Source organism: Rhinolophus ferrumequinum, chromosome 11 (genome assembly GCF_004115265.2).
Source record: "Rhinolophus ferrumequinum isolate MPI-CBG mRhiFer1 chromosome 11, mRhiFer1_v1.p, whole genome shotgun sequence".
NCBI classification, from domain to species: Eukaryota; Metazoa; Chordata; class Mammalia; order Chiroptera; family Rhinolophidae; genus Rhinolophus; species Rhinolophus ferrumequinum.
Window position 1 is genome coordinate 51,975,076 of NC_046294.1, and position 27,838 is coordinate 52,002,913.

General features: G+C 35.9%; 1 protein-coding gene across 1 annotated transcript in view; it reads right to left on the bottom strand.

Moving 5' to 3' along the window:
• RSF1 (remodeling and spacing factor 1) overlaps positions 1-27,838 on the bottom strand; it is a 124,943-nt gene that overhangs the window by 54,330 nt on the left and 42,775 nt on the right. Inside the window, 3 exon segments of the mRNA XM_033120512.1 lie at positions 4,371-4,401; positions 4,404-4,575; positions 5,759-5,851. Of these exon segments, the coding sequence (XP_032976403.1) occupies positions 4,371-4,401; positions 4,404-4,575; positions 5,759-5,851 (296 nt within the window).

Below are 27,838 nucleotides of genomic sequence, written 5' to 3' on the forward strand. Positions count from 1 at the left end.
TATGACATTCTATTATCATTTAGTATTTCCCCACATCTTTCTCTCACAATATGGAGAGCTTCTTAAGGAATGGCTTCATGTCTTTGCATCTCCAGAGCACACAGCATATTGTGACTATAGCAAGTCAGTAATATATGGCACCACGGACCACCAGTAATATCCCATCTCTTTCATATAATTCCAAATTACTGAGTAGACAAAAAAGGACGATAACTGAATGTGGGGCCAAGAAACTGAAAGAAGACGTTAATGAATAGGGTCAAAAGCAGTAGTATTAATAATAGAAGTTAACATTAGTGAGTGATTACTATGTTTCAGGAACTACAATAGTTTTCCATAAATTAGTTCATATAATTTTAATATAACCTGATTAAATAGGTACCATTATTACCCCCATTTTATACAGGAGGAAAGTGAGGATACACAGAGAGGTACAGTAATTTGCCTAAAGTCACAGTTAGTACATAGTAAAGGCAGGATTGAATTACAGACAGTCTGACTTCAGAGACCACCCTCTCAATCACTTTGCTATATGAGCAGCACAAGGTTTAGAAATGTCTTGACAGAGCTTATAAGTACATGAAGACTGTACACACTATTTAGGATTCAGCTTTTTAAAATGTCAAACAATTACCAATTCTTAAAATATTTTGAGGTATAATTTACATACTTTGAATGAATAAATCTTAAGCATTCACTTCATCATGGCAAATGTATACAGCATGGAATCCACACTTCTACCAAGATAAGGAATATTACTATCACTAGAGAAAATTCCTTCCTGCCCTGGCCTACTCAATCCCTCTCCTCCACCAAAAGGAAACAAAGTTTTGATGATTGTAATCATGTATCAGTTTAGTTAATTCCAGAATTTATAACAAATGCAATCAACAACATATGTATTTTTGGCTTCTCTCATGCATCATTTGCCTTTGAGACAAATACATGTAGTCGCAGGCACCACAGGTCACTTCTTTTTATTGCTTAGCAATAATCCGGGTATGAAAACTATTACGAATAAAGACGCTATGAATATTATCATACAAAGCTTTTTGTAAATGTGTTTCCGTTTCTCTACGATAAATACCTAGGAGTGAAATTGTTGGGTAACAGTTTAACACTTGAAGAAATTGCCAAACAGCCTTCCAAAGTGGTCATACCTTTTCACATTCCCACCAGCAAGGTGTAAGAGTTCCAGTTGGTCCACATTCTTGCTAACATTTGGTGTGTAAGTCATTTTTATTTTAGTCATTCTAGTGGAGGTAAAGTGACATTTTGAAGGGGAGCAGAAAATGCCACCCCAGAATGTGCCATTTTAGCATATTTATTATTTTAAATTAAAATTGAGAAGCAGATGACACAAGAATATTCTGACAGTCCTTTGTCCCCAAAAGGAGGAAATAAATCTCCCATGTGAAGATATCCTACCTACTCCAAGAAAGTAGAAGATATCCTTGCCATCAGAGAGAGGGAATTCAAGGCTGGGAAACTGTATCAACAAGCCTTGTTACTTCCTCAATAATTTACTACCGCAAGCCCAAACTTCTTTGTCTTGTCAATTATTCATAAATGCATCCGTTCTTTGTCTAAAAGGTATAAAAGCTACTTACTTTGGTCACTTCTTTGAGCCTCATATCTTATTTTTGGGATTCCCATATGTACAAAAGTAAATTATTGTTTTCCTCTTGTTAATCTGTATTATGTCAATTCAATTATTAGACTAGCCAAAGAATCTAGAACCTAGCAGGGATAAGGGAAATGTTTTCCTCCCCTACAATCTCATTATGGTTTAAAACGAGAACTTTCTGATCAATAATGATGTCAAACACTTTTCCATGTGAATGGTCACATGCACATATTTTTATAAAGTAACCGTTCAACATTCTGCATAAAACTTTATCTTCCTTAGCAGACTGAACATAAAAGCACTTTCAGGAGACCCTCTCTGATTTTCAAGAATCACCTAATGCAATCTGGTCTAAGATTTGCTAAAATTCTCTCATCATTAACAACCAAATGCTACCACTTATGGTGTTAACATGTTTTGCTTATTTTTTTCATTCCTAAGTAAATTCTCAACATATTCCCTGATGTAAATTAATAATCACTTATAAAACGTTATTTGATCAGATGTAAAAAGTATTTTTCTGTACTTTCATCCTCTTCATTGAAGACTAAAGGAGAGACAAAATAACTGTAATAAATACTATTCTTCCATAGCCATACTGTTTTGAATGTTAATGGAAACAACTGGGACACTGGCTAGAACTTAAACATTTATATTTCTGAAACCTATTATAAACACTTGGTTAAATCATACAAAACTTCCATTTTTGAAGGTTAAAATGTTGTCAATTTCACATGGTTCAATAAATTTAACTACTTTTAGTCTTTTGTAAGTAACTTACTAAATCTTGTTTAAACTTAAAATATAATTATATATATTGGTTAACTACTTCCTATTTACCTACTTCATAAATATTTATATTATGAATTTTATAACAGACATGGAAATTGCTATTTAATAGAAGTTTTAAGAATATGGTGGTGTTACAGCATGAAATTTTTTTAAAAGACTGTTTTAGAGCAGTTTTATGTTCACAGCACAATAGAAAAGAAGGTACAGAGATTTCCCATATACTCCCATTACAGAAGTAGGAACGCAATATAAATTTATTAATTTAATGAAATCAGGAAATGATAGTATGACAATCAGGTGTTCAGAATTTGGCTTTAATTACCTGATATCAGAGTCAATAAACCCAATGATTTCTTAAAAGTCCCAAATAATACTACGTATCTGGGGAAAATAGCCTGCCTGGTACATTTGCAGATAGGAATTCACATGTTCATAGATATTGTTCAAAAAGGCTAAAAATAACCTGGCACCAGTTCTCTAAAGAAATCTGTGATTATTAACATGAGAAAACTGTGTTCAGGCATTCTATGTAAGCATTTGCATCTGAACAACTGCCACATCCACCATTTATCTTATCATAAACAGATTTTTGTACATGGAAGATTTTTCAAAAAGACGGAAGTACGGGGAATAAAACATGGAAAAACGATCAAGGATGAGATGAGGTGAAAGATACATCAATGGAATTTTGCCCTTTCCTCTTTCTGATCATGCAGTTTATCTCATATCATGCATTAGGGTATATACTTAAAATGGTGTACACTGGAAGTTGTTTTAGGCCACATATGACCAATGAATAATAATCATAATTATTTTTCTGTCATGCTTTCTTCATCTACAAAGTAGGACCGAGTACCTTTTAAACAACTATTTCGCTATAGGAAATAGAAGTGGTGTTAAAACATAATGGACCAGAACTGCCTCGATGCATGTATTCAGAAGGAGAGATGGTGAGTAAATTTTATTTCAGGACTACTTTGTTTATCTCCATTTAGTAAACTAACTACATGTAGTATGAAAATTCCCTATGAGCTCATTTAATTCACATTTATTCTTAGGGAATGAAAGTTGAGCTTCCCTGACCCAAATATCCTAAATTTCTATGGATTACCTCTTCAAATTAGTAATAATCGGTAACAAAAATCTGCTAAAATTCAAAACAAGCAAAAACAGATGAGTTAAAGACAAAGTAGTTTTTCACAAGCCAATGGTTTATATATGTATTAGTTTTCCCTACTTTAGTTGTAGATTCTCTGACATTTTCAAAATTAATATAAACTGTGGGTATTAATGAAACAGATTCTACATAATTAAGTTGCAGAAACAGATTAGAGACACAAAGATTCTGAATAATGGTCCCAGTGTCATCTATTGATTGAAAAAAAAGCCTTGTTATTTCAAGGTTTTACATTAAATGTTTACATTGAAATATATTTGCTGATACAAATAAGAAATCAAGATTTTTTTAAAAAGGACTATGGCAAAAAAGCACAATATTCTCAGATTTCTTCAGAACCCCAGTAAGGAAATATACACGTAGTAGAAATCAAAATATTACTAAAGCATTAAGATGAATTGGATACATTCAAATAATTAGGAATAAGTAGATAATCCTAATAGAAAACTATAGCTAAATAAGAACCACACAATACTTTACTTGTATTTTTGTGTAACCATGGGTTTTTTGGTGCATATTATCAATGCATTATCCTTATCAGATTCTGGTTTCCTTAAGTACAAGGTATGTGTCCTGATACGGACCACACTACTAAATATATTTATTTATTTGACAAATAATGAATTAAATGCCTACTATGGGTATTGTGCTGGACATAAGGCTCAACCCCACAAAAAAAGGACCATAACCAGACTCAGAGACTATATTGTAGTAGAGAACAGATCAAAGTAAGGAACAAACAAATAAATGTAAAAAGTTTCCAAGAAAAGATACCTGACAATGCATTTCCATGAAGATCCATCTGATCGTCTTGTTCTTCTATGTACATTCTGACATTGTGATCTTGATCCAACTGGTACCAGTACATGAGGCCATCTTTGTCTCGGCCAATGGGCTGGAGACGCATGGTATCAGCATCTTCCTCATTGATAATATTCTTGAATTTGAGATTGTCATCAAACTGACACTCGCAGAGGTACTGGAAAATAGTCATAACATGGCTTGAAATACTCCACATAAATGTTTCTCCATTACAGTAAACGTGATATGTTCAACCATATAACTGATTCAGGGACAGAAAGCAGAAAGAACACATGTAGTTATTCATCTTTCACCATCTTCTCCCCACATTTGTTACAACCTGCTTGGGGAACCAATGTAAAAGACAAATTTTAACATTTCATATTAGTATTACATAAATTTACAGGTTTTAAAGCAACCAACGATGCAAAAATCAAGTTATACATCAAAAGCACTGAGGAGTGTTTGCAATAAAGTCTCCCAAATTGTCTCATGGTATAAAATTTTCAATGATTTTTTTCTCTCTTAAAGCTTTAGATGAATATTATTCTTGAAATGGCTGTTTTTGAAAGCCTGAACAGAAATATGCATTTTCAAGGAAGGGAAGTCTCGTGGATAGCTGCCTCTGCAGAATTATCTTAATAAAAGATATTACATGACTTATTTGAAGGACCTAACTTTTCGTTATACATTTCTGTATATGATTAGGGTATTAAGTAGGTTTCTTCCCTGAGCCTCTCTGCCCAGGCAGATAATACATGAGTTCCTATGAAAGCCTCTTTGCCAGTTATCTAGCAAGTAGTCTCTCTTCTGTGAAGAGTATTTTTTCCTTCATTATGCTGCCACCTTGCTAATAATTAGGGTCAATACTCTGAAATGGGTAGGAAGAGAAAGAGAAATTCAAGGTTGAAAATAAATCCACTTTGAGAAGACCTATTTTAATCTAGTAGGTTGGTTACGTGAGAGTTTATGTACACAACAGCATGCCCCTATCATCTGGAAAACTATCAAATTACTAATTCAGTAAATCAGTAAAAGATTAACCACAGTTTATAGTATGTGTTAGCAATGACTGCGAAGGCTGAAAATAATGAATAACATCAATTTGGGCCAACTGCTTGCCCATTCTACAACAGTCCCTACAAGCACAGATCATTAAAGCTAGATATACTTCCGTACTGAAAAACAATCAACAGTCATTTAAAGAATAAACTGTTTCTGTCAACAAAAAAATGAGAAAATCTATTGTCCTATTCTAGTAACAATAAAAATGTCTACTTTCCAGTTATTTTCTAATTCAACCAGGAGTCAAAAGTAAATTTTTAAATTAAAATAATTTTAACAAATAATAAATTTATTACCTTTAGGAGTGCTAGTTTGCATTCAACACTCATTTCAAGATAGCCTTTCTTCTCCATTTCCCATGCCCAGGTGCTATTAAACTCTTGGCATATCTGTCAGAGAAAGTTAATATCTTAATACATAAAAGTAAGTTTTATTTACATAGGTAATTTTGTTGTTTAATTATGTTAACTGTTCTTGATAACGTACAAAGGAAAAAGTTTATACCAAACACAGTCCAATCCAATTTCACCCTAAAATACATACTAGTTAAATACACCAGACATGTTTGCTACTGACTGATGACTGAATTTAGGGTAAACACTGATCTCTGCAGCTCTGTCCTCTGCTCAAGAATTTTACACACTCTTTTGTGAAACATTTTCCTAAATGCAGTAATTATCTGACTGTGTCTCTCAAAATGGCCTGGAAGTTCCCGGAGGGCAAACACAAGTTTATTCATTTCTATGCCTAGAAGTAGACTCAAAAAACATGCCAAAGTGTAGGCATATTTTTATTTTTTATTTTTTTAGAACAATAAGTACCTTTATTACATAGGCTAAGCTAGGAGGGAGAAGGATTTATTTGCCTTTCCGGGCTGTGATCTTCCTCATTAGAACTCCAGCTCCTTGCCCTCTTGCACACGGCTATGTGCTCGGCCATACTGGCCTGGGTAGGCATATTTTTAATCAAGCCACTCTCCAACTCAAAGTTCTTCTATTTATGGGTAAGGATTCCATTGCTTGGCATTTGAGACCTTCTATAATGTGGCATTAACTTAAATTTCTAGGCCTCTCTCCATATACAAGCATTTCAGGCAAACCAGAGCCACTTAAGCTGAGGAAAGATTTGGATAACCACTCTACTTAATGATAGGGACTAATCCAGAAAAATGCCATGGGTTCCATGACTTCCGTGAGCCCGTTTCTTCAGCAATGAAAGGGGAGCAACAATAATACTGATCTTAAAGGTTATGAAATGGACATGAAAAATGATATAAAGTACCTAACAACTTCAATAAAATTTGTCTTTATTGCTTTTAGCTAGTGCCTGGCTTTGTTTATCTTTGACGGGGGAATCCTTGGATATCATTTAGATAGAAATTTTTATTTTGCAATTGAGAAACATGAAGTTTAGAGAGATTCATTTATCCAGTGATTCCACAAGTATTTACTGAGTACCTACTCCATGGCAGAACTAGTCAAAGAGCTGGATACCGTGGTGAAGACAGACAGACAACCTGCCATCACGGAGCTTACATTCTAGGAGATATTCAAACAGGTGAAAATAAGAAAATTTCAAGTAGAGACAAATGCTATGTTGAAAATAAAATAATGTGATAGTTTTGAGTACTACTCTGGATTGGCTGCTCAAGGAAGGCCTCATTAAAAAGTTAATATTTGACACAACAAGTTGAGACATAAAATATAAATCAGCCACAAGAAGACCTGGAGCAGTGATGTTTCAAGCAGAAGAAACAAGCTAGCACAAAGGCCTTAAGGTTCGACGTATCAGAAAAACACAGAAAAGATCAAAGTAAATGAAGGAGAGTAAGGGGAAAAGGAGCAGAAGATAAGGTTAAAGAGGTAACCAAGGCCCAAATTACATAGGCCAGCACAAGGAATTAAGATTTTATATCAATATGATGGGAGGCCAATGAAGGGGTTTAAATGGGGACATTGATGATTTATGTTTCAGAAATGGCCACGGTGTGGAAAATGGGTTGCAGACAGGAAAGAAGGGAAGCTAATAAACCAATCTGAAGGCAAGAGACGAAGACAGACTATGTGGAATAGTGGGAACAGGAAGAAGTAGACAGCTATGTTTTGGAGGCACAATCATCAGGGTTTTTGATAGAACAGATGTGGAAGGTGACTGGAAAGAAAAACCAAAGGTGACATCTAGATTCCTTGGCTTAAACAAATGGAAGGATTAAAGTGCTTTTAACTAAGGTATTAAGGGAATACCTGACAGAAGGGAGCTAACAAGAGATCTGTTTTATACCTAATGACCTTGAGGTAGATATTAGACATCTAAGAAGTATGTTGCTCAAAGTCACTAGGCTGACACTCGAAGATTATGACGCCTGGTTCAGAGATCTTTCCATTGGATCATACAGTCTTTACTCAAACCTTATCAAAACTGACTTAAGAAGAATTTTATGGCTGAGCTCCGAGAAGTCAAGGGCTGTGCCTACTCATCTTCGTATCCCTCACTTGTGACAAAATATAAGACACGGAGCAAATACAAAACAAGTACCTGACGAATAATGGACAGACATTTAAAAATAGTGCTTTTACCTAACTTTAAAGAATTCTTTTTAGTTAACCACCAATAATTGCTATAGCCAACAACACACATCCGAAAGAACACTGCAAAATCTTATTAGAATAACAGCTAATATTTATTTCATGTTTATTATGTGCCAATTACTGTTCTAGTTCTAGTCAGCTTTACAATATTAACTTAAGCAATTCTCATAAGCCTTAGATGGGTGTACTGTTACCTCAGGAAGGTATGTGCTTTAGCCAAGAAAGGAGAGAAGTAAGAACTACTATATCTCTAGTCATTTGTGGTGAAATCAATATGTATTTAAGACACCAGTCAGGTCTGTTATCACCAACTGAGCTGTGGGCAAAGGCTAGTCTGAGGATTATAAATCATCTAGCTCCATTATTTTACACTCAAATTACATCTCACCAAGTCTCCCTGACGTATTATTTAAACATGTCCAGCTGTTTTGTATATAATATTCTTTCAGGAGGACTGAAATACAGAGGAGAGAAAATCTAACTCAGCCAATAGATGAAGGGAGACTAAAGAAGGTTATATTCAAGTAATGACATTTATGCGAGGACCTGAAGGATGAATGAGGTTTTACCAGACGAGGAGTTAAAGAGCATTTCAGGAAGAAAAAACAAAATATGCAAAGCAATGGGGATGTGAATGATGATGGTATGTTTTGTCAATGCGACTAGAAGAGCTGTGTATGCTGAACCCTAAAGCCCTAGATGATGAGCGCTTGGGGTTGGGAGCGGGCAGAAAAGGACATGAAGGTGGTCATGGTTTGTAAATACGGGGACGCGACACGCATTTGGAAGTACTGATGGAAAATAGTTCTGTGGCACTGGGCAAGGCAGACAGAAGGATGGAGTCTGAGGTCAAGGAGACCAGCTAAAGCCTGTTTTGCAACAAACAACTCAAGAGAAAGGTGATGAAGCCTGAGCTACGCTTGGCAGAGGATACTCAAGAGAAGGCATATTCAGATTGTTAGTGCACTTATCTTACAAAAGCTGTAACAAGTTTTATGTTTAATATATAGTTTTAATATTCATAATAAAACTTTCACATAAATTATTTCATTTGAGGTGGGTGTCCTGTAAAACTATAAGATTTTTGAAAGCAAAAGAAAGTCTGATTCATCTTTCTATTTCTTATAGTACCTAGCAAATAGAGGGCCTTGCTGATAGTGGACACTCAATAAATATTTACTGTATCAATGTTCTCTGGTATAACCACTAAGACAATTTACTGTTATGATGGGATACCTGAGAACACTGTCTATCAGAATGCATTAAGAGTTATATAGAGGGGTGACCTGATGGCTCAGTTGGTTAGAACACAAGCTATAAGCAACAGGGTTGCCGGTTCGATTCCCACATAGGCCAGTGAGCTGTGCCCTCCACAACTACACTGAAGACAATGAGCTGCCACTGAGCTGCCAAGGGGCAGCCGGATGGCTCAGCTGGTAAGAGCACGAGCTCTTAACAACAAGGTTGCAGGTTGGACTCCTGCGTGGGATGGTGTGCTGCGTCCCCTGCAACTAGATTGAAAATGGAGACTGGACTTGGAGCTGAGCTGCGCCCTCCACAGCTAGAATGAAGGACAACGCCTTGACTTGGAGCTGATGGGTCCTGGGAAAAATACTGTTCCCCAATCAAGTCCTGGAAATACACACTGTTCCTCTTCCCCAATAAAAAAATCTTTTAAAAAAAAGTTATATAGAAAGGATGTTTCTTTAATTCCTTAAAAACTATATACAAGAAATATTTCAATGGCAAGTTTTCTCAAGTGACATGGTTTTGGAAATCAAAAGAACACCAAAACCCCATCAACTGACTAGGGTATAGGCATGTATTAATTAACGTTCATTCCACAAACATTTCATTAGGAATTTACAGTGTGCCAGACATTGTACATCACACCAGGATAAATAAGATTCTATTAATTCTTGCTAAAGGAGCTCAGGATAACTACTGAGATAATTTACTATTATGATGGGATACCTGAGAACACTGCCTATCAGAATGCATTAAGAGTTATATAGAAAGTGGGACAGGCAGCTGTAATCTCAGTTAACCTATAAATTAGGCACATTTACACATGTCAACAATTTGTGAAACTATTCTCAAAAGTAGCCTGTTCTGAAGTCTTAGTTAAGGAAAAAGTGCCCTGAAAGTAACTGACATAAGTAAGTCTAGGAAGAAAAATAAAATCTCTATCATAGCTATTTTATATTTATAGGTAAAATTAACCATATATGTAAAATGGAAAGAATATCATTGGTAAGTCCCTCTTTCCAAGTAATCTGCTCTTTATCAGTCACCTAGATATAAAGGGCAATAAGGCTTTAGCGTCAAATAAGTTGAGAGTCAAATCGTGGCTCTCCCTATCAGCAGTGCGATCTTGTGGAGTCAATTATCTCTGAATTTCCGGATCTTCATCTGTAAAATGGAGGTTTTGCTGCTAGTAAAAGAGATGAGATAAAGAAGATACCTATCAGATACTCACTGTGCTATATATAGCTCCCTTATATATATGAAAACCTGAAAATGGTTCTAGGAAATCACCGTAAGAACCAACTGGAACACAAGTAGAAATGGAAAGAATTAAGAGCTGGTAGGAAGTAGATCAGTGTTGTTCCAACTGTACATAAACATTGTTTCATGACCTTGTCAGATACACACACATACACACACACACACACGTCTAAGATTTAAATAGTCATTGGTGGTTGATTTAATTTCCTACTTTGATTTTCTGGGTAATTAACCCTACGTCATACTAAATGGCTTCCTTTGTCAAGCTCTGTATCCAGTACTATAGTGAATATCTTGAAGCTAAGATAACTGCTAGATTTAGAAAAAAAATTCCCCATTATATTTTCTAAAATTTTATTGTAGAAACATGTATACAATAAAAATAAAATTTGCCACTTTAACTATTAAGTGTACAATTCAGTGACATTAATTACATTCACAATGTTGTATAACCATTACCACTTTTTATTTCCAAAACTTTCTTTATCACCCAAACAGAAACTCTCACCATTAAGCAATAGTAACTCCCCAACCTCCTCCCACCCCGCAGCACCTGGTAACCTCTAATCTACTTTTCTATGAACTTGCCTGTTGCAGACAGTTCATATAACTGAATCATCTAATATTAGTTCTTTTTGTGTCTGGCTTCTTTCATTTAGCATAATGTTTTCAAGGTTTATCCATGCGATAGCACATAAAAGAACTTCATTCCTTACATGTGCTGTATTTTTTAGGGATGAAAAAATATTCCATTGTATGAATACACCACATTTTTTTTTATTCATCCATCTGCTGATGGATACTTGGGTAGTTTCAACCTTTTGGCTATTATGAATTGTGTTGCAATAAACATTGGAATATAAGATATCTGTTTCCAATTCTTCTGAATATATACGAAGGAGTGAAACTGTTAGGTCGTATGGTAATTCTGTGTTTAGCTTTTTCAGAAACTTTTCCACAGCAGCTGTACCATTTTGCATTTCCATCAGGAACGTATGAGGCTTTCAATAACTCTAGAACTTCACCAACACTTATTATTTTCCTTTTTTAAAAAAGAAATAGCTGTCCTATTAAGTATAAAGTGTTATCTTGCTATAGGTTTTGATTTGCATTTCCCCATGACAAATGATGTTGAGCATTTTTTCATGTGCTAATTTATTAATCTTTGTATATTGTTGGAGAAATGTCTACTCACAACTTTTGCTCCTTTTAAAATGTGGCTGTCTATTAAATTGGGTTAAGTTTTAGGAGTGCCTTATGCATTCTGGATTTTACATTTTTCAGTCATATGACTTGCAATATTTTCTCCCATTCTGCAGGTTGTCACTTCACTTGCTTTATAATGTCCTTTGATGCACAAAAGTTTTTAATTTTGATAAAGTTCAATTTATCTATTTTTTTCTCTTGTTGCTCATGCTTTTGATGGCATATCTAAGAATCGATTGCCAAATCCAAGGTCATGAAGATTTATCCCTGTTTTATTCTAATAGGTTTATGGTTTTAGAATATTTATTTAGGTTGTCGATCCATTTAAAGCTAATTTTTGCAGATGGTATGAGGTCAAGTGTCTGCTTCACTTCGCAAGTTCTTAAATTTCACACTATAGGCAATAGTCAAAAGAAGTTTTAAAAATAAGACAGTAAGTACTCAATAAATCTTATATACTCCATCCTTTTCTCATTTTCAGTTCAGACAAGAATTAAGACATGTACACATCATTAACATCATATTTTTCAAATGGTTCCTAAAGTTTTTATACTTAGGAAATTTCAGGAGATTCTATTTTTACTTTCCAAACTTATCGGCTTAGCTAAAGCAATGAGAAATAACTTGAAATTGATGTTTTTATGTAACTTCTTTCAAAACACACTCATAGTAGTTATGGGTATGTTTACTAGGTAAATAACTGTGGCTATGAAGGAGCAGTACTTCTGAGTATATAACTGCGAGGTCATGACCAGAACAAGTGTGCACACTGGGAAAAAAGCTCTGAGGGGAAAAGCCAAACCTGAAGTCTACTCGAGGACACTTTTGCCACAGGAGGTTTCCCAACCATAATTAAGGAATTATTGCTTATTTTTCCATAGACAAGCCTTCAGGTATATTATTATAAAAAAACATTCCTTGGACCACCTGAAGTCACATAAGAGTTCAGTAAAAACTAAAGAAATGTAATCCAATATTCTATATCCACCATATAAATAATTTGGCCCAAGTTGCTGTCAATTTCCAAAGGAATGCCAACCACAGAAAATAAAGAGTTCCCTAAAAGTGCTCTGCTGTTTCTCTGATAATTTATCATTAATATTTAAACATTTGCTGGGTTCTAACTATTTGACAGGCACTCTGCTAAAAGTATGCACATTATACTTTCAGGAGAAAACAGAGGGTCAAAGAAGTTAAGTACTAAATTAAACTTCTACACCTAGTAATTAGCAGAGTTCAGGTTTTCCCGTTACAAATCCAGTGCTCTTTCTACACCACCACATGCAATTGGTTTATGATGGTAAATCATGGTTGCTCACATATTACCACAGAGTAAAATGGTACTCTTTAAGGAACATTTTACAAAGTTAAAATTCAGTGAAAATGCTTTCTAACATAGAAAGTATTAAGTATTCATTTTGTGGCATTAGACAAACCTGTGTTCAATCCTTGCTTCAGTATCTACTATCTGTGTCACTTTGGGAGTTACTTAATTCTCCATGATCTGGGTTGTGTTATGAATTAAATGACAATGTATGTAAAATAGCATAGTACCTTGTATATAGTAAGCTCTCAAATATTAGTCCTTATCATTATTAAGTTTTAGAGAAATCAAAACCTTCATAAATTGCTGATGGGAATGTAAAATGGTACAACGGCTATGGAAAACAGTCTGGTAGTTCCTCAAAAAATTGAACATAAAATTATCATATGACCCAGTGATTACATTCCTAGGTACATACAAAAATGAAAATACATGGTCTCAAAAACACTTGTACAATAATGTTCATAGCAGCATTATTCCTAATAGCCGAAAAGTGACATAAATTCAAAGGATCATCAACTGATGATGGGATAAATAAAATGTGATATATAATCCATTCAATGAAATAGCATTTGGCACTAAAAAAAGAACAAAATACTTATACATTATACAAAAACCCTGAAATCATTAGGCTAAGAAGTCCAACATAAAAGGCCACATATTTTATGATTCCATATATAAGAAACATCCCAAGTAGGCAAATCCATAGAAACAGGAAGTAGATTAGTGGTAGCCAGGGGAATGGGGAGGGGAGTTATGATTGAGACTGACTGCTAATGGGTCGGAGTTTCTTTTGGGGTAATGGAATATTCTGGAATTAGAGGTCATGGTTGCACAACATAGTGAATATACTAAAAATCAGTGAATATACTTTTATGGCAAATTTCATATTACATGAATTATATCTCAACCAAAAAAAAATACAAATTTATTAACAAAGCCAACAAAAATTAAAGATAACCTTAAATTTACTTTTGAAAAATAAATACAGCAGTAGAAAAATATCTAAACCTTGTCAAAATATGACCAAAATATGACAAATGACAAAAGATGGCCCTTATGACTTCTTAAGGAGTAAAAGCAATGGGTCTTTTTGAATGGCCACTTAGGTCAAGGCCATCTATTGCCAAACTTATTCACTTTAAAAGATTGCTAAACATGTTACTAGAGAGCAAAGGACAGAGATTACTTTGAAGGACAAATAATTATGACATTTTCCAAAGAGGGGTACAGATACACCCCAGAAGAGACACATTTAGGTTATTTTCTACTTACTGTCATTATCCCTCTAGTATGAACCCCAGAAAATACTCTGCTTATTCTAAGAAGCGTATTTGTTTTTATATTTTAACATTCTTGAAATCAAGAGCATTTTAAAATCAATGATTACATTCAATGTGATAGTAATTTTTTCTTTGAAAAACTGTATTTTAATAATTGTGACATGTGGTAAAGAAACCACACAAAGAAAAACAGTGATAATAAATTACCATCTGTCTCAGAAATTATTCTGAGGCTGAAGAAAATCAAGCATGATTTCCTTTAAAGGATAATTTATTAAAAATTGGCTTTCCCATTACTTTTCAAGGCCTTTATGTGGATGTCTTTGTGTAGGAGTCAGGACAGTAGAAAGGTAGAGGCACAAGTACTAACTTCGTTAAGAGCAGATATCTGTTTATTAACGTGGTGGTATATGCATTATCTATGGCTGAGGTGTCCGAAATTGCTCATTGTGTTATCTAAAATCATTAACAACCACAACAAATAGAGGAGTTTCATGGCAATATGAGATTTCATTGGCAGAGAAATTTCTTTGTGACTCCACCAATAAAAGGAATGTGAAGCTCGATAAGGCCAAGGCCTATCTGACTAGGCAAGAGGTTAGCACGTCCTAGTACAACTACTAGTTGAAATTTCCACTCACTGGATTTCTTCACTTTAGGAGGGTAATTCCACCTTAAAAGCAGAGCATCACCAGCTAGCTTTTCGGGTTCCTTTACACTCTGGATGATATTGGAGAATATATGTTGGCAAGTGCAGGATATAGCACAACAATGAATGCCCTTCGCTGAGTTGCGAGACACATCTTTCCCTCTCTTATCAGTTACCAGGACTTATTGATTCTACCTTTCAGATAACTCTCACATCTACCCTCTCCTTTCCATCCTATCACCAAAACCGAAATTCAGGTCTCTTCATTGCCCCGTTGGATTATCACAATAATCTCGTTTTCAAATCAATTAACTCCTAGGCCGCCACTCATTGCCATTCCCTCTAGGTATTTTATATTACTGTGATGCTAAGCTATTGGTAATTTCCTATCAAATGTCTACTCATTCTATAGGTCTTATTTCAACTGTTTAAGGGAGACACTAACTAGAGATGACAAACAGATGCTAACTGACTGTGGTAGCAGTGTAGTCTGCTATGTCTAGGCTTAGCAGTTAAAGCTTATACTGGTAACGTCTGCAGTGAGCCAAGGAACAAGGTCTAACAGATACCAGATATTAGCTCTGGATTCTAACAGAATTTTATATTAATATATATACTTCACTGACTTCAAAAGGAAAACAAATAGCTCTCTGTAATACATACATACAATGGTGCCACAAAGAGAAAGAAAAAAGATCAAGAGCCATGTTAACAGGGAAAAGTAAAAATTCTATCAGAAAACCAGCTAATGTAGCTAACAAGTACAACTAAGAAGTAAATATAGAATTAAGCTTATTAGCAGCCAAGTGAAAGAAACTGAAATTGTCTAAATGATTAACTCATCTAATATCAATTCATAAAAGATGGAAAAAAGCATTCAAAATGCTTACAATCTACAAGAAAGGCAAATGTGAGGGGCAATTATTAGTGATATTTTGAAGCACTGGACTCATAAAGTCCTGGCTCTGCCATTTCTAGCAATGTAAGCCTGGCCAGGTTATTTAGTTTCTCAAAATAAATTTCCTTGTGCATACAATGAGGATAATATCTACTTCAAAGGTGAGCCATATATGGAAAGTATTAAAACACAGTGCCTGCTACATACTGAACATTTAACATAAAACCTATATGACAGTTTCTTTGATGGACTTATACATAAATCCATGAAGGAACATCTTCCCGGGAAAAGGCCTCAAGGAGAAAGTAATACTTGAGCTGAGATCTAAAGGATAAATAAGTCTGCCAGGAAAACAAGCTGGGGGGGAGGCATTTCAGGCAGAAGATATAATACATGCAAAAACTCTGAGGAATGAAAAAGACGGCATGTTCTGTGAATGACACAGAATATACTCGTAAGGAGTAGGGTACACAGGGAACAATGTCATTAGATGTGGCTGAAGAAAAGTGGCTAAACCATTACGAGCACTGAATGCTATGACAGAGTTTAGATTAAGTGAAAGGGAACCACTAAATAATTCTAAAAGTGACATGACAGTTACTTTTAAAACTTTGTGTTTAAAAGGTCATTCTTGTTGCAGTGAGCAGAAGGTAGTAGAAGAATACAAGACTAAATGCTATAAGATCAATTAGAAGGAGAAGGTTCAGGCGAGAGATGATAAAGGCCTGTGGTGTGATAGCTTCTATTAACTAAATTACCTTAATAGTATCTTTTATTAGGTTGGTGCAAAAGTAATCGCCATTTAAAAGGTTAAAAACAATTACAAAAACCGCAATTACTTTTACACCAACCTAATATATACCTTACAAATTAGGTAATAATGTAAGCTTCAACAGTATCTTTAATATTATATTAGCCTCAATAATACTTTTACCCTTGGAGCCAACGTCAGCTGCCATTTCGAGTGCATTTCTTACAGTACTTCATTAAATTCTCACAATGCTGAAAAATAAATGTGAGTTTCTCTGATAAGATCGCATTTTCTCAGTTTTACAGATGAATCATTACAGATGAATCAACCAACTTGGGTTTAGACAAGTAAGATAAAGTTTCCTGAGATCAAGAGTGCAAAGCAGACGCGTTAGAGGCAGAGGCACAGGAGGCTGAGAGTAGGAACAGCTAAGAGACTTGTGGAAGGATTACTTGAAGGTGCGCTAATTGGGCGAGCAGGGGAAGGAAGGAAGGGAGGGAGCGGAGTGAAAACGCGCGGGCCCGCGGCGGCGCCACAGTGGCACCCGCAGTTCCGGGCACGCACGGGATCCCAGGGCGGAACGGAGAGCACAGAGACCAGGAGGGCCCAGCTTAAGAGGCACAAGATTCAACATATCCAGAGGCCAACTCCAGACCAAACCAGAGTACTACCGGGTTTGACCTATAAGTCACACACCCAGAGGGAATTCTCTGCAGGCACTAGAGCCCATAGAGGCCAAACCACATTTAAGTGGTCAACCCTCACGCAGCAGAGCGCCCTGCGGTGGGCAGAGCCAAGTCTCACAACGAGTCAGCCTAGGAGTTAACCCCACCTACTCACAAGCAAAAAGCAATTAAAGATCTTCTTGAACAGGACAATATACACAACACAAGAGTCACCTTTGGAGCACACGCAGAGGAGAAGAACGAAGTAGTGCAAGTCAATATAAAGGACACATACTACATAAGATAACCTAGCAAGAACTAAGAACTCTAGCGGATCTACCTAATACATCAAAACAAACACAAAGAGTCAGCCAGAATGGGGAAACAAAGATACACGTCCCAAATAAAAGAACAGAAGAAACCTCCACAACTAGAACCAAATGAAGCAGAGGTAACCAACCTTTCAGAGACAGAGTTCAGAACACTGGTGATAAGAATGTTTAAGGAGCTTAGAGAAGACATAAAGAAGGATGTAGAAATCATAACGAACAACCAGTTAGAACTAAGAACACAATTACCAAAATTAAGTACTCACTTGAAGGAATTACCAGCAGGCTAGATGAAGCAGAGGATCGAATCAGCGACTTAGAAGACAAGGTAGCAGAGATCACCCAAACGGAACAACAGAAAGAAAAAAGAATAAAAAACAATGAGGATGGCTTAAGAGACCTCTGGGATAACATCAAGCGCAACAACATGCGCATCATAGGAATACCAGAAGGTGAAGAGAGGAAGCAAGGGATTGAGAACATATTTGAAGTAATGATGTCCGAAAACTTCCCTAACCTGATGAAGGAAACCAACATACAAGTCCAGGAAGTGCAGAGAGTTCCAACCAGGATAAACCCAAACAGGTCCATACCAAGACACATTATAGTTAAAATGGCAAAGCTTAAAGACAAAGAGAGAATCCTAAAAGCAGCAAGAGAAAGACAGAGGGTTACATACAAGGGAACTCCCATAAGACTATCAAATGACTTTTCTACAGAAACACTGAAGGCCAGGAGGGAGTGGCAGGAGATACTCAAAGTGATGGAAAACAAAGGCCTACAACCTAGATTGCTTTATCCAGCAAGGCTATCATTTAAAGTTGATGGAGAGATAAAGAGCTTTCCAGAAAAAGTAAGCTAAAGGAATTTATTACCACCAAGCCAGCATTGCAAGAAATACTAAAAGGACTTCTGTAAATAGAAGAAAGATCAAAACAACCTAACTACAAATTTAAAAATGGCAATAACTATGTACCTATCAATAATCACTTTAAATGTGAACGGATTAAATGCTCCAATCAAGAGACATAGGGTGGTTGACTGGATAAGAAAGCAAGACCCTGGTATATGCTGTATACAAGAGACTCACCTCAGAACAAAAGACACACACAGGCTGAAAGTGAAGGGTTGGGGTGAGATATTTCATGCAAACGGAAATGAGAAAAAAGCTGGAGTTGCAATACTTATTATTGACAAAATAGACTTTAAAATGAAGAACATATTAAAAGATAAAGATGGGCACTATATAATAATAAGGGGATTGATCCGACAAGAGGACATAACCCTAGTAAACATCTATGCACCCAACATAGGAGCACCTAAATATATAAAACAGGTACTGACTGACATAAAGACAGAGATCAACGGTAACACTATCATAGTAGGGGACTTCAACACACCTCTGACAACAAGGGACAGGTCTTCCAGACAGAAAATCAATATGGAAACAACAGCTTTAAATGATACATTGGACCATTTGGATTTAATCGATATTTTCAGAACATTTCACCCCAATGCTGCAAAATACACGTTTTTCTGAAGCGCACTTGGAACATTTTCCAAGATAGACCATATGTTAGGCCACAAAACAAGTCTTGATAAATTTAAGAAAACTGAAATCATACCAATTGTCTTCTCTGATCACAATGCTATGAAATTAGAAATGAACTACAGGAAAAAAACTGGAAGACACACCAATTCATGGAGGCTGAATAACTTATTACCAAATAATGAATGGGTCAAGCAGGAGATCAAGGAAGAAATCAAAAGATATCTCGAGACAAACGAAAATGAAAACACGACCACCCAAAATCTATGGGATGCCGCGAAAGCAGTCCTAAGAGGGAAATTCATAGCTTTGCAGGCCTACCTAAAGAAACAAGAAACATCACCAATCAACAGTTTATCTTCACACTTAAGGGATCTGGAAAAAGAACAGCAAAATAAGCCCAAAGGGAGCACAAGGAAGGAGATAATAAAGATCAGAGCAGAAATAAATGAAATAGGAACCAGAAAAACAATACAAAAGATCAATGAATCCAAGAGTTGGTTCTTAGAGAAGATAAACAAAATTGACAAACCTTTAGCCAGACTCATTAAAAAAAGAGAGAGAGGACCCAAATTAATAAAATCAGAAATGAAAGAGGAGAAGTGACAACGGACACCGCAGAAATACAGAAAGTTTTAAGAAATTACTATTAGCAATATATGCCAACAAATTTGACAATCTGGAAGAAATGGACAATTTTCTAGAGGTGTACAACTTTCCAAGGCTAACTCAAGAATAAACAGAAAACCTGAATAGACTGATTACCACCACGGAAATTGAATCAGTAATCAACAGTCTCCCAACAAACAAAAGCCCTGGACCAGATGGCTTTACAGGTGAATTTTACAAAAACGTTCAAAAAAGAATTATCACCTATTCTCCTCAAGCTCTTCCAAAATATCCAGAAGGAGGGAAGACTCCCAAACACTTTTTACGAAGCCACTATCACCCTGATCCCAAAATCAGACAAAGACACCACAAAAAAAGAAAACTACAGGCCGATATCTCTAATGGAACATAGATGCAAAAATCCTCAACAAAATATTAGTGAACAGAATTCAGCAATACGTTAAAAAGATCATACACCATGATCAAGTGGGATTCATCCCTGGTATGCAAGGGTGGTTCAACATCCGCAAAATCAATTAATGTGATACACCACATTAACAAAATGAAAAATAAAAATCACATGATCATATCAATAGATGCAGAAAAAGCATTTGATAAAATCCAACAGCCATGTATGATAAAAACCCTTAAGAAAGTGGGAATAGAGGGATCATATCTCAACATAATAAAGGCCATATATGACAAACCCACAGCTAACATCATACTCAATGGGGAAAAGCTAAAACCATTCCCCCTAAGATCAGGAACAAGGCAAGGTTGCCCACTATCTCCGATTCTATTCAACATAATGCTGGAAGTTCTAGCCACAGCAATCAGACAAGATAAAGAAATAAAAGGCATCCAAATTGGTAAGGAGGAAGTAAAATTATCATTATATGCAGATGATATGATACTATATATAGAGAACCCTAAAGACTCCACCAAGAAGCTATTAGAGCTGATAGATGAATTTAGTAAAGTAGCAGGATACAAAATTAATATTCAGAAATCAGTTGCATTTGTATATACCAATAATAAAACATCAGAAGGAGAAATTAAAAAAACAATCCCATTTACAATTGCTCCAAAGACTATAAAATACCTGGGAATAAATTTAACCAAAGAAGTAAAAGATCTGTACTCAGAAAATTATAAGACACTGAAGAAAAGAATGAAAGAAAATATAAATAGATGGAAACACGTATCATGTTCATGGATAGGAAGAATTAATATAGTTAAAATGTCCATACTGCCTAAGGCAATATACATATTCAACGCAATTCCTATCAAACTACCAACGACGTTTTTCACAGAAATAGAACATATAATCCTAAAATTTATATGGGACCATAAAAGACCCCGTATAGCCTCAGCAATCTTGAGAAATAAGAACAAAGTGGGAGGTATAACAACACCTGACTTCAAATTATACTACAAGGCTACAGTCATCAAAACAGCATGGTACTGGCATAAAAACAGACACACAGATCAATGGAACAGAATAGAGAGTCCAGAAATAAATCCATGCCTATATGGCCATTTAATCTACGACAATGGAAGCAAGAATGTACGATGTGGTAAAGACAGTCTATTCAATAAATGGTGCTGGGAAACCTGGACAGACACATGCGAAAAAATGAAGCTGGACCACCTCCTTACACCATATACAAAAATAAATTCAAAATGGCTTAAAGACTTGAAACCATAAAATACGTAGAAGAAAATATAGGAAGAAACTTCACAGACATTACCCGGAGTAAGATTTTTACTGATATATCCCCTCGCGCGAGGGAAGTAAGAGAAAAAATAAACATGTGGGATTATATCAAACTAAAAAGATTTTTCACAGCAAAGGAAACCATCAATAAAACAAAAAGGGATCCTACTGAATGGGAAAAGATATTTGCCAATGATATATCTGATAAGGGATTAATATCACAAATCTATAAAAAACTCACTCAACTCAACTCCAAAAAAACAAACGACCCAATTAAAAAATGGGCAGAGGACTTGAAGAGACATTTTTCTAAAAAGGACATACAGATGGCAAACAGACATATGAAGAAATGCTCAACCTCACTAACCACCAGAGAAATGCAAATAAAAACCACAATGAGATACCACCTCACCCCAGTCAAAATGGCTATCATCAATAAATCAACAAACAAGTGCTGGCGCGGATGTGGAGAAAAGGGAATGCTTGTGCACTGTTGGTGGGATTGCAGACTGGTGCAGCCACTATGGAAAACAGTATGGAGGTATCTCAAAAATCTGAAAATGGAACTACCCTATGATCCAGTAATTCCACTCCTAGGTATCTATCCGGAGAAATCCAAAACTCCAATTCAAAAATCTTTATGCACTCCTATGTTTATTGCAGCACTATACACAATAGCTAAGACATGGAAACAACCGAAATGCCCATCGGTAGATGACTGGATTAAGAAAATGTGGTACATTTATACAATGGAGTATTACGCAGCCATAAAGAAGAAAGAAATCTTACCATTTGCAACAACATGGATGGACCTAGAGAACATTATGCTAAGTGAAATATGTCAGACAGAGAAAGATAAGTACCATATGATCTCACTTATATGCGGAATCTAAAGAAAAGAATAAGTGAATGAACTAATCAGAAACAGTTTTGGAGACAAAGAGGAAAAAACTGAGGGTTGCTAGATGGGCGGGGGGGGTGGGGGTAAGGGGGGAGGTGAGGGGATTAGAAAACAGTCAGTAACCACAAGATGGCCACGGGGTTTTGAAAATTAATCTGGGGAGCGTAATTTAGTGGTTACCAGAGGGTAAGGGGGTTGGGGAGTGGGAGATGAGGGTAAGGGGGATCAAATATATGGTGATGGAAGGAGAACTGACTCTGGGTGGTGAACACACAATGTAATTTATAGATGATGTGATATAGAATTGTACACCTGAAATCTATGTAATTTTACTAACAATTGTCACCCCAATAAATTAAAAAAAAATCATAATAATAATAATTTAAAAAAAGAGTGCAAAGGAGCCAAGAATGAAGCCCAAATTTTCTAACACCAAAATTCTAACTCTTTCCAGCTAACCTATCTCAGTTAATACCAATAAGTAAATCTGTTTAATGTATTAGGTTAGATTTAGAGTAAATAATTAAATGCACTAATGTGAGAATTTCATGATTCTATCTATGGTTTTTACAGGAGAAGAGCATATTTTGATGAAAATGACATGGCAAAAATACTTTTCCAAAGAATTTTTGAAAACTGCAAATCATTGGTGAGTTTTCTGATCAAATTACAAATCTCTCATTAATAGAGTAAATCTCCATTAGTTTTCTATTGCTGTGTAATAAATACCACACATTCAGCATCTTAAAATAACACCCTCTTTGGTCATACAGATGGCCAACAGACATATGAAAAGATGCTCAACATCACTAATCTCAGAGAAATGCAAATAAAAACCATAATGAGCTATCACCTCATACCAATTAGAATGGCTATCATCAACAAGATAAATAACAACAAGTGTTGGGGACCAGGCTGTGGAAAAAAAGGTATCCTCATACACTGTTGGTGGGAATGTAAATTGGCACAGCTATGGAAAACAGTATGCAAGTTACTCAAAAAATTAAGAGTAGAATTACCATATGACCCCAGGATCTACTCAAAAAATCTGAAAACATTTATCCGTAAGGATATATGTACTCCAATGTTCATTGCAGCATTATTTACGGTGGCCAAGACATGGAAACAACCAAAATGTCCTTTGATAGATGATTGGATAAAGAAGGTGTGGTATATATACAAAATGGAATACTATTCTGCCATAGAAAAAAGAAATAGTGCCATTTGTGACAACATGAATGGATCTTGACATTATTATGCCAAGCAAAATAGTCAGACAGAAAAAGTCGAGAACCATATGATTTCACTGAAATGTGGGATATAAAACTGAAAGCAACAAAGGAACAAGATAAACAAACAAACAAAAAAAACTGATAGACACAGACAATAGTTTAGTGGCTACCAGAGGGTAAGGGGAGAAGAGGATGGTAGATGAGGGCAAAAGGGATCAAATATTTGGTGATGGAAGGAGAACTGACTCTGGGTGGTGAACACACAATGTGATACATAGATGATGTATTACAAAATTGTATACTTGAAACCTATGTGACTTTACTAACCACTGTCACCCCCAATAAACTTAAATTAACAAACAAACAAATAAAAAACAAAAAACACCCATTTATTTTCTCTGTTTCTGTAGAAGTCCTGTATAGCCTGGTGTGGCTGGGTTCCCTGCTTATAGTCTCACAAAGCCTGATATCAAGGTGCTATCAGGGCTGAATTCCTCTCTGGGGGCTCTGGGCAAAAACCAACTTCCAAGCTCATTCAGAATGTTGGCAGAATTCATATCCTTCTCGTGCTTTCCATGTGACCCTCCACTTTCAAGCTAGCCAGGGTTTTGAGTCCTTCTAACACTTCTAGTATCTCTGATTTCTCCTTCTGCCTACCCCTTCTGCTTTTAAGGGCTCATTAATTTACATGGGGCCCATTTGGAGAATTCAGGATAATCACCCTATCTCAAGGTCAACTGATAAATTTCATCCTATCTATAAAGCCCTTTTTGCCATGTAACATATTCACCAAGGAGTGAAGACCATCAGGGTCAAACTTTTGCCTACCATATAACCTGGATCAGCCGTTCTAAATGCCTTCCATAAAAATCACTGAGTGAACCCTTAGCTCTAAGTATGATTTCATGTTGAACACTTTTACCTTACCACTGTGGTCTACTTCTATCTTTCACATTGTTTTCCTAAGCATTATTCTTTAGAAGGAAGAAAGAAATCAATGCTTATCTATTTTTTATCAGTCATAATCTTTACCACAAACACTAAAAAGACCCACAAAACTACTTTACCCTGATACTACACTGCACATAAAGCAGCTACATTCTGCCTGGCATTGTATTTATTTGTGTTACCTACTTTAGTTTTCTTCCTTTACTGAACTCCAGTCTCATGAACAGCAGTGTCTCATATATTCGCGGCAGTACCTAAGTCCTTTACCGAGTAGGCCATCAAAAAGCGTTTACTAAATAGGGGGATGAAAATCTGCTAGCTCTAGCAGCTGTGGATTCTTAGCTAACCACATTTATGGTTAGCTCCTGTGTTTAAATGAATTATGTTAAGGCATCTTCCAGCTTTTTTATTAGATAATTCTGTTCTGTATGCTACACATGACATCGTCCAGGGGTCAGAGAGCAAACCCGGCAAAAGAAAATCAGAAAGAATAAACAGAGGTACGAAGAAACCAAGGAAAGCTGAGAGAGATTTAAAAAGATTAAACTGTGGAAGAATGATAAAAAGTTTTGGAAACAAGAACTGAACACTGTCCACTGGACATGACAACATTGCAAGGCTCGTTTTTGGTAGCTCAGTGAGGGCAGAAACCAGATGGGGAAGATTCTGTAGGAACTGAAAAAGCAAATATAGCATGTGTGGGCAATTTTGAGAAGCTTGACTATAATATAATGAAGTTTTATTTTTTATTCAGTATTACTAGTATTTTTAAACAAAATGTGGATTTCAAAGAATAGTATGGAAGTAGATATTATTACCCCAACAACCATGATGGTACAGAATTTCACATTATATTAGAATCCAAGTTATCTTGTCAACTGCGATACTAAGAGAAAAATTACAGCATAGTTTCTCCTAACATTTTCATTTTGGCGCTAACCACTTACCCCAAACTAGGCAATAATATGAGTAAACAGGGTAATTTTTCTTTCCAAGGGAGTTTTTACATTCAAAATAAAATCTTTTATTTACTTGAGAAATTCAAGCAAGTTACTGGTGATACTGGCAATTTTCATTTCCATAAATTTTATTTTTCAAAGTGCTTTCACAACTATCAATACTACCTGATGATTCGCAAAATTGAGGTTTAGGGCATTCTTCTTTCTCAATGTTCTTTCATGTTCTAACTGGAAGGATGTGCCAAGTCACAGCAATACGAAATTTATTCACTCAGAATCAAAACCTTAATAGAAAAGCTAGATCTCTTGATTCTTAATTCAATGTTTTTTATCCTTTGTCTAGAAATCACTACCGATTCCACAATAAATTACAGATGCACACAATAATATAAATCAAAGTTTGAACGATCCCAACAAATCCTCATGCCAATGATAATCCTGAAGTGTTTGCATCACTTAATATTCTATGAATCTAAATTACTAAGAAATCAAGAGATCTAGTTTCCCAGCAAAGATCGTTTATAAGGATGAGTCTCCAGTTTACAAAATAAATAGGCTCCTAAAAAGTTGCATATGAATGCAATTTCAATAAATTCTTATGTTGAGGGAACTACATAATTTATGATAGTAGTAGTTTTCAACCCCCCTTCCCTTTTTATTAATCAGCATAATCACTTTCTTCACAAAATATTTCATGGGACTGAACTGTGTCTCCTCAAAATCCGTATGTTGAAACCCTAACCTACAACATGTCTATTTCAAGATGGGGACTTTAAGGAGGTAATTAAGCTTAAATGAGGTCATAAGAGTAGAGCCATAATCCTACAGGATTGCTGTCTCTGGTTTACATACCCTCACCAGGTACTATACGCTCAGTGGAGGACAAATAAAAAACATTATGGCAGCACTGAATATCAGTGACAAGGGTTGAGGGGGTGTGAGCCACTGAGAAAGGGGAGGGAGAGAGGGAGGTAGAGGGAGAGAGAGAAGGAGAGAGAGATTGAGACTTCTGCAAGAAAAGTGTTCATTCATTCATTCATCCATTCAACAAATATTTATTGAGCAACAACTATGTGTTAGGCACTAGTTCAGGTGCTAAAAATGTAAGAGACTGACAAAAATCCTTGAACAGAGCTTTGATTCTTGTAGAGACAGACTTAACAAGTAAACATGGTGATTTTAGAGAGCGATAAATACTAAGAAGGAAATAAAACAAGGTAATGTATTAAAAGAGTGGTGGAAGACTTAAGGGCAAGGCCTACTTTAGTCATATACAAAGAACCAAAGAGCCAGAAAGAGCATGACCATTCTTTAAACCAAAACCAGTCTTGTATGGTAGAATTTAGTAAATAGAATAACAAAAACCCAGAGAAAAAAATCAGGGACCATTACATCAACAACTCTGTCGTCATGTTAAGAAATTTATTTTCCATTCAGATGACAAGGGCTCAGATTTGGTATTTTTAAACCTTTCTATTTATTTAAGTGTGTTTTTCCAGGACCCATCAGCTCCAAGTCAAGTAGTTGTTTCAATCTAGTTGTGGAGGGCGCAGCTCACAGTGGCCCATGTGGGGATCAAACTGGCAACCTTGTTGTTAAGAGCACCGCGCTCTAACCAGCGCTCTAACCAACTGAGTGGTTAACGGGCAGCCCCCAAGGGTTCAAACTTTAAGGGATTAAAGCAGAGAAGAAAGATCACTCTCATTTTCACTTTATTGTTGTAATTGTGGTAACAAGACTAGAGGCAAGGAATCCAATCTAGAGATTCCCACAATAATCCAAGTGACAGAAAATGACCACAATTAGAGTAGAGACAGCTAGGATTGAGTACACTGAGTTGAAAGAGATTAAGGAGGCTACATCAATCAGGGCTTAGTAATATACTAGAGGTGAAGGACAAAAGAAAGTCCAGAATGACCAACAGGGCTCTGTTTCAGTGACTGGATAATTTATTTTTCACTAACTTGGATATATGACCAAGAACAAGTATTTCTCTTTGGGTCTTATTATCTTCATCTATTAAAGGACAAGCTCAGAGAGGAAGAGAGGTCAGAATTTAGTTTGGGAAATGAGGAAGGAATCAAGGATGATACTTGAGATTTCTGGTTTGGGTAAGTAGGTGGGGGTGTTAGTGCCATTTAACCAAGAGTGTCATGTCAGTCAGGGTAGTCTAAATTATGCTGCAGTAATAAATGATGCCCAAATCTCAATGATTTACAACAGTAGTTGGCAAACTATGGCCCGCAGACTGAGTGCTTGT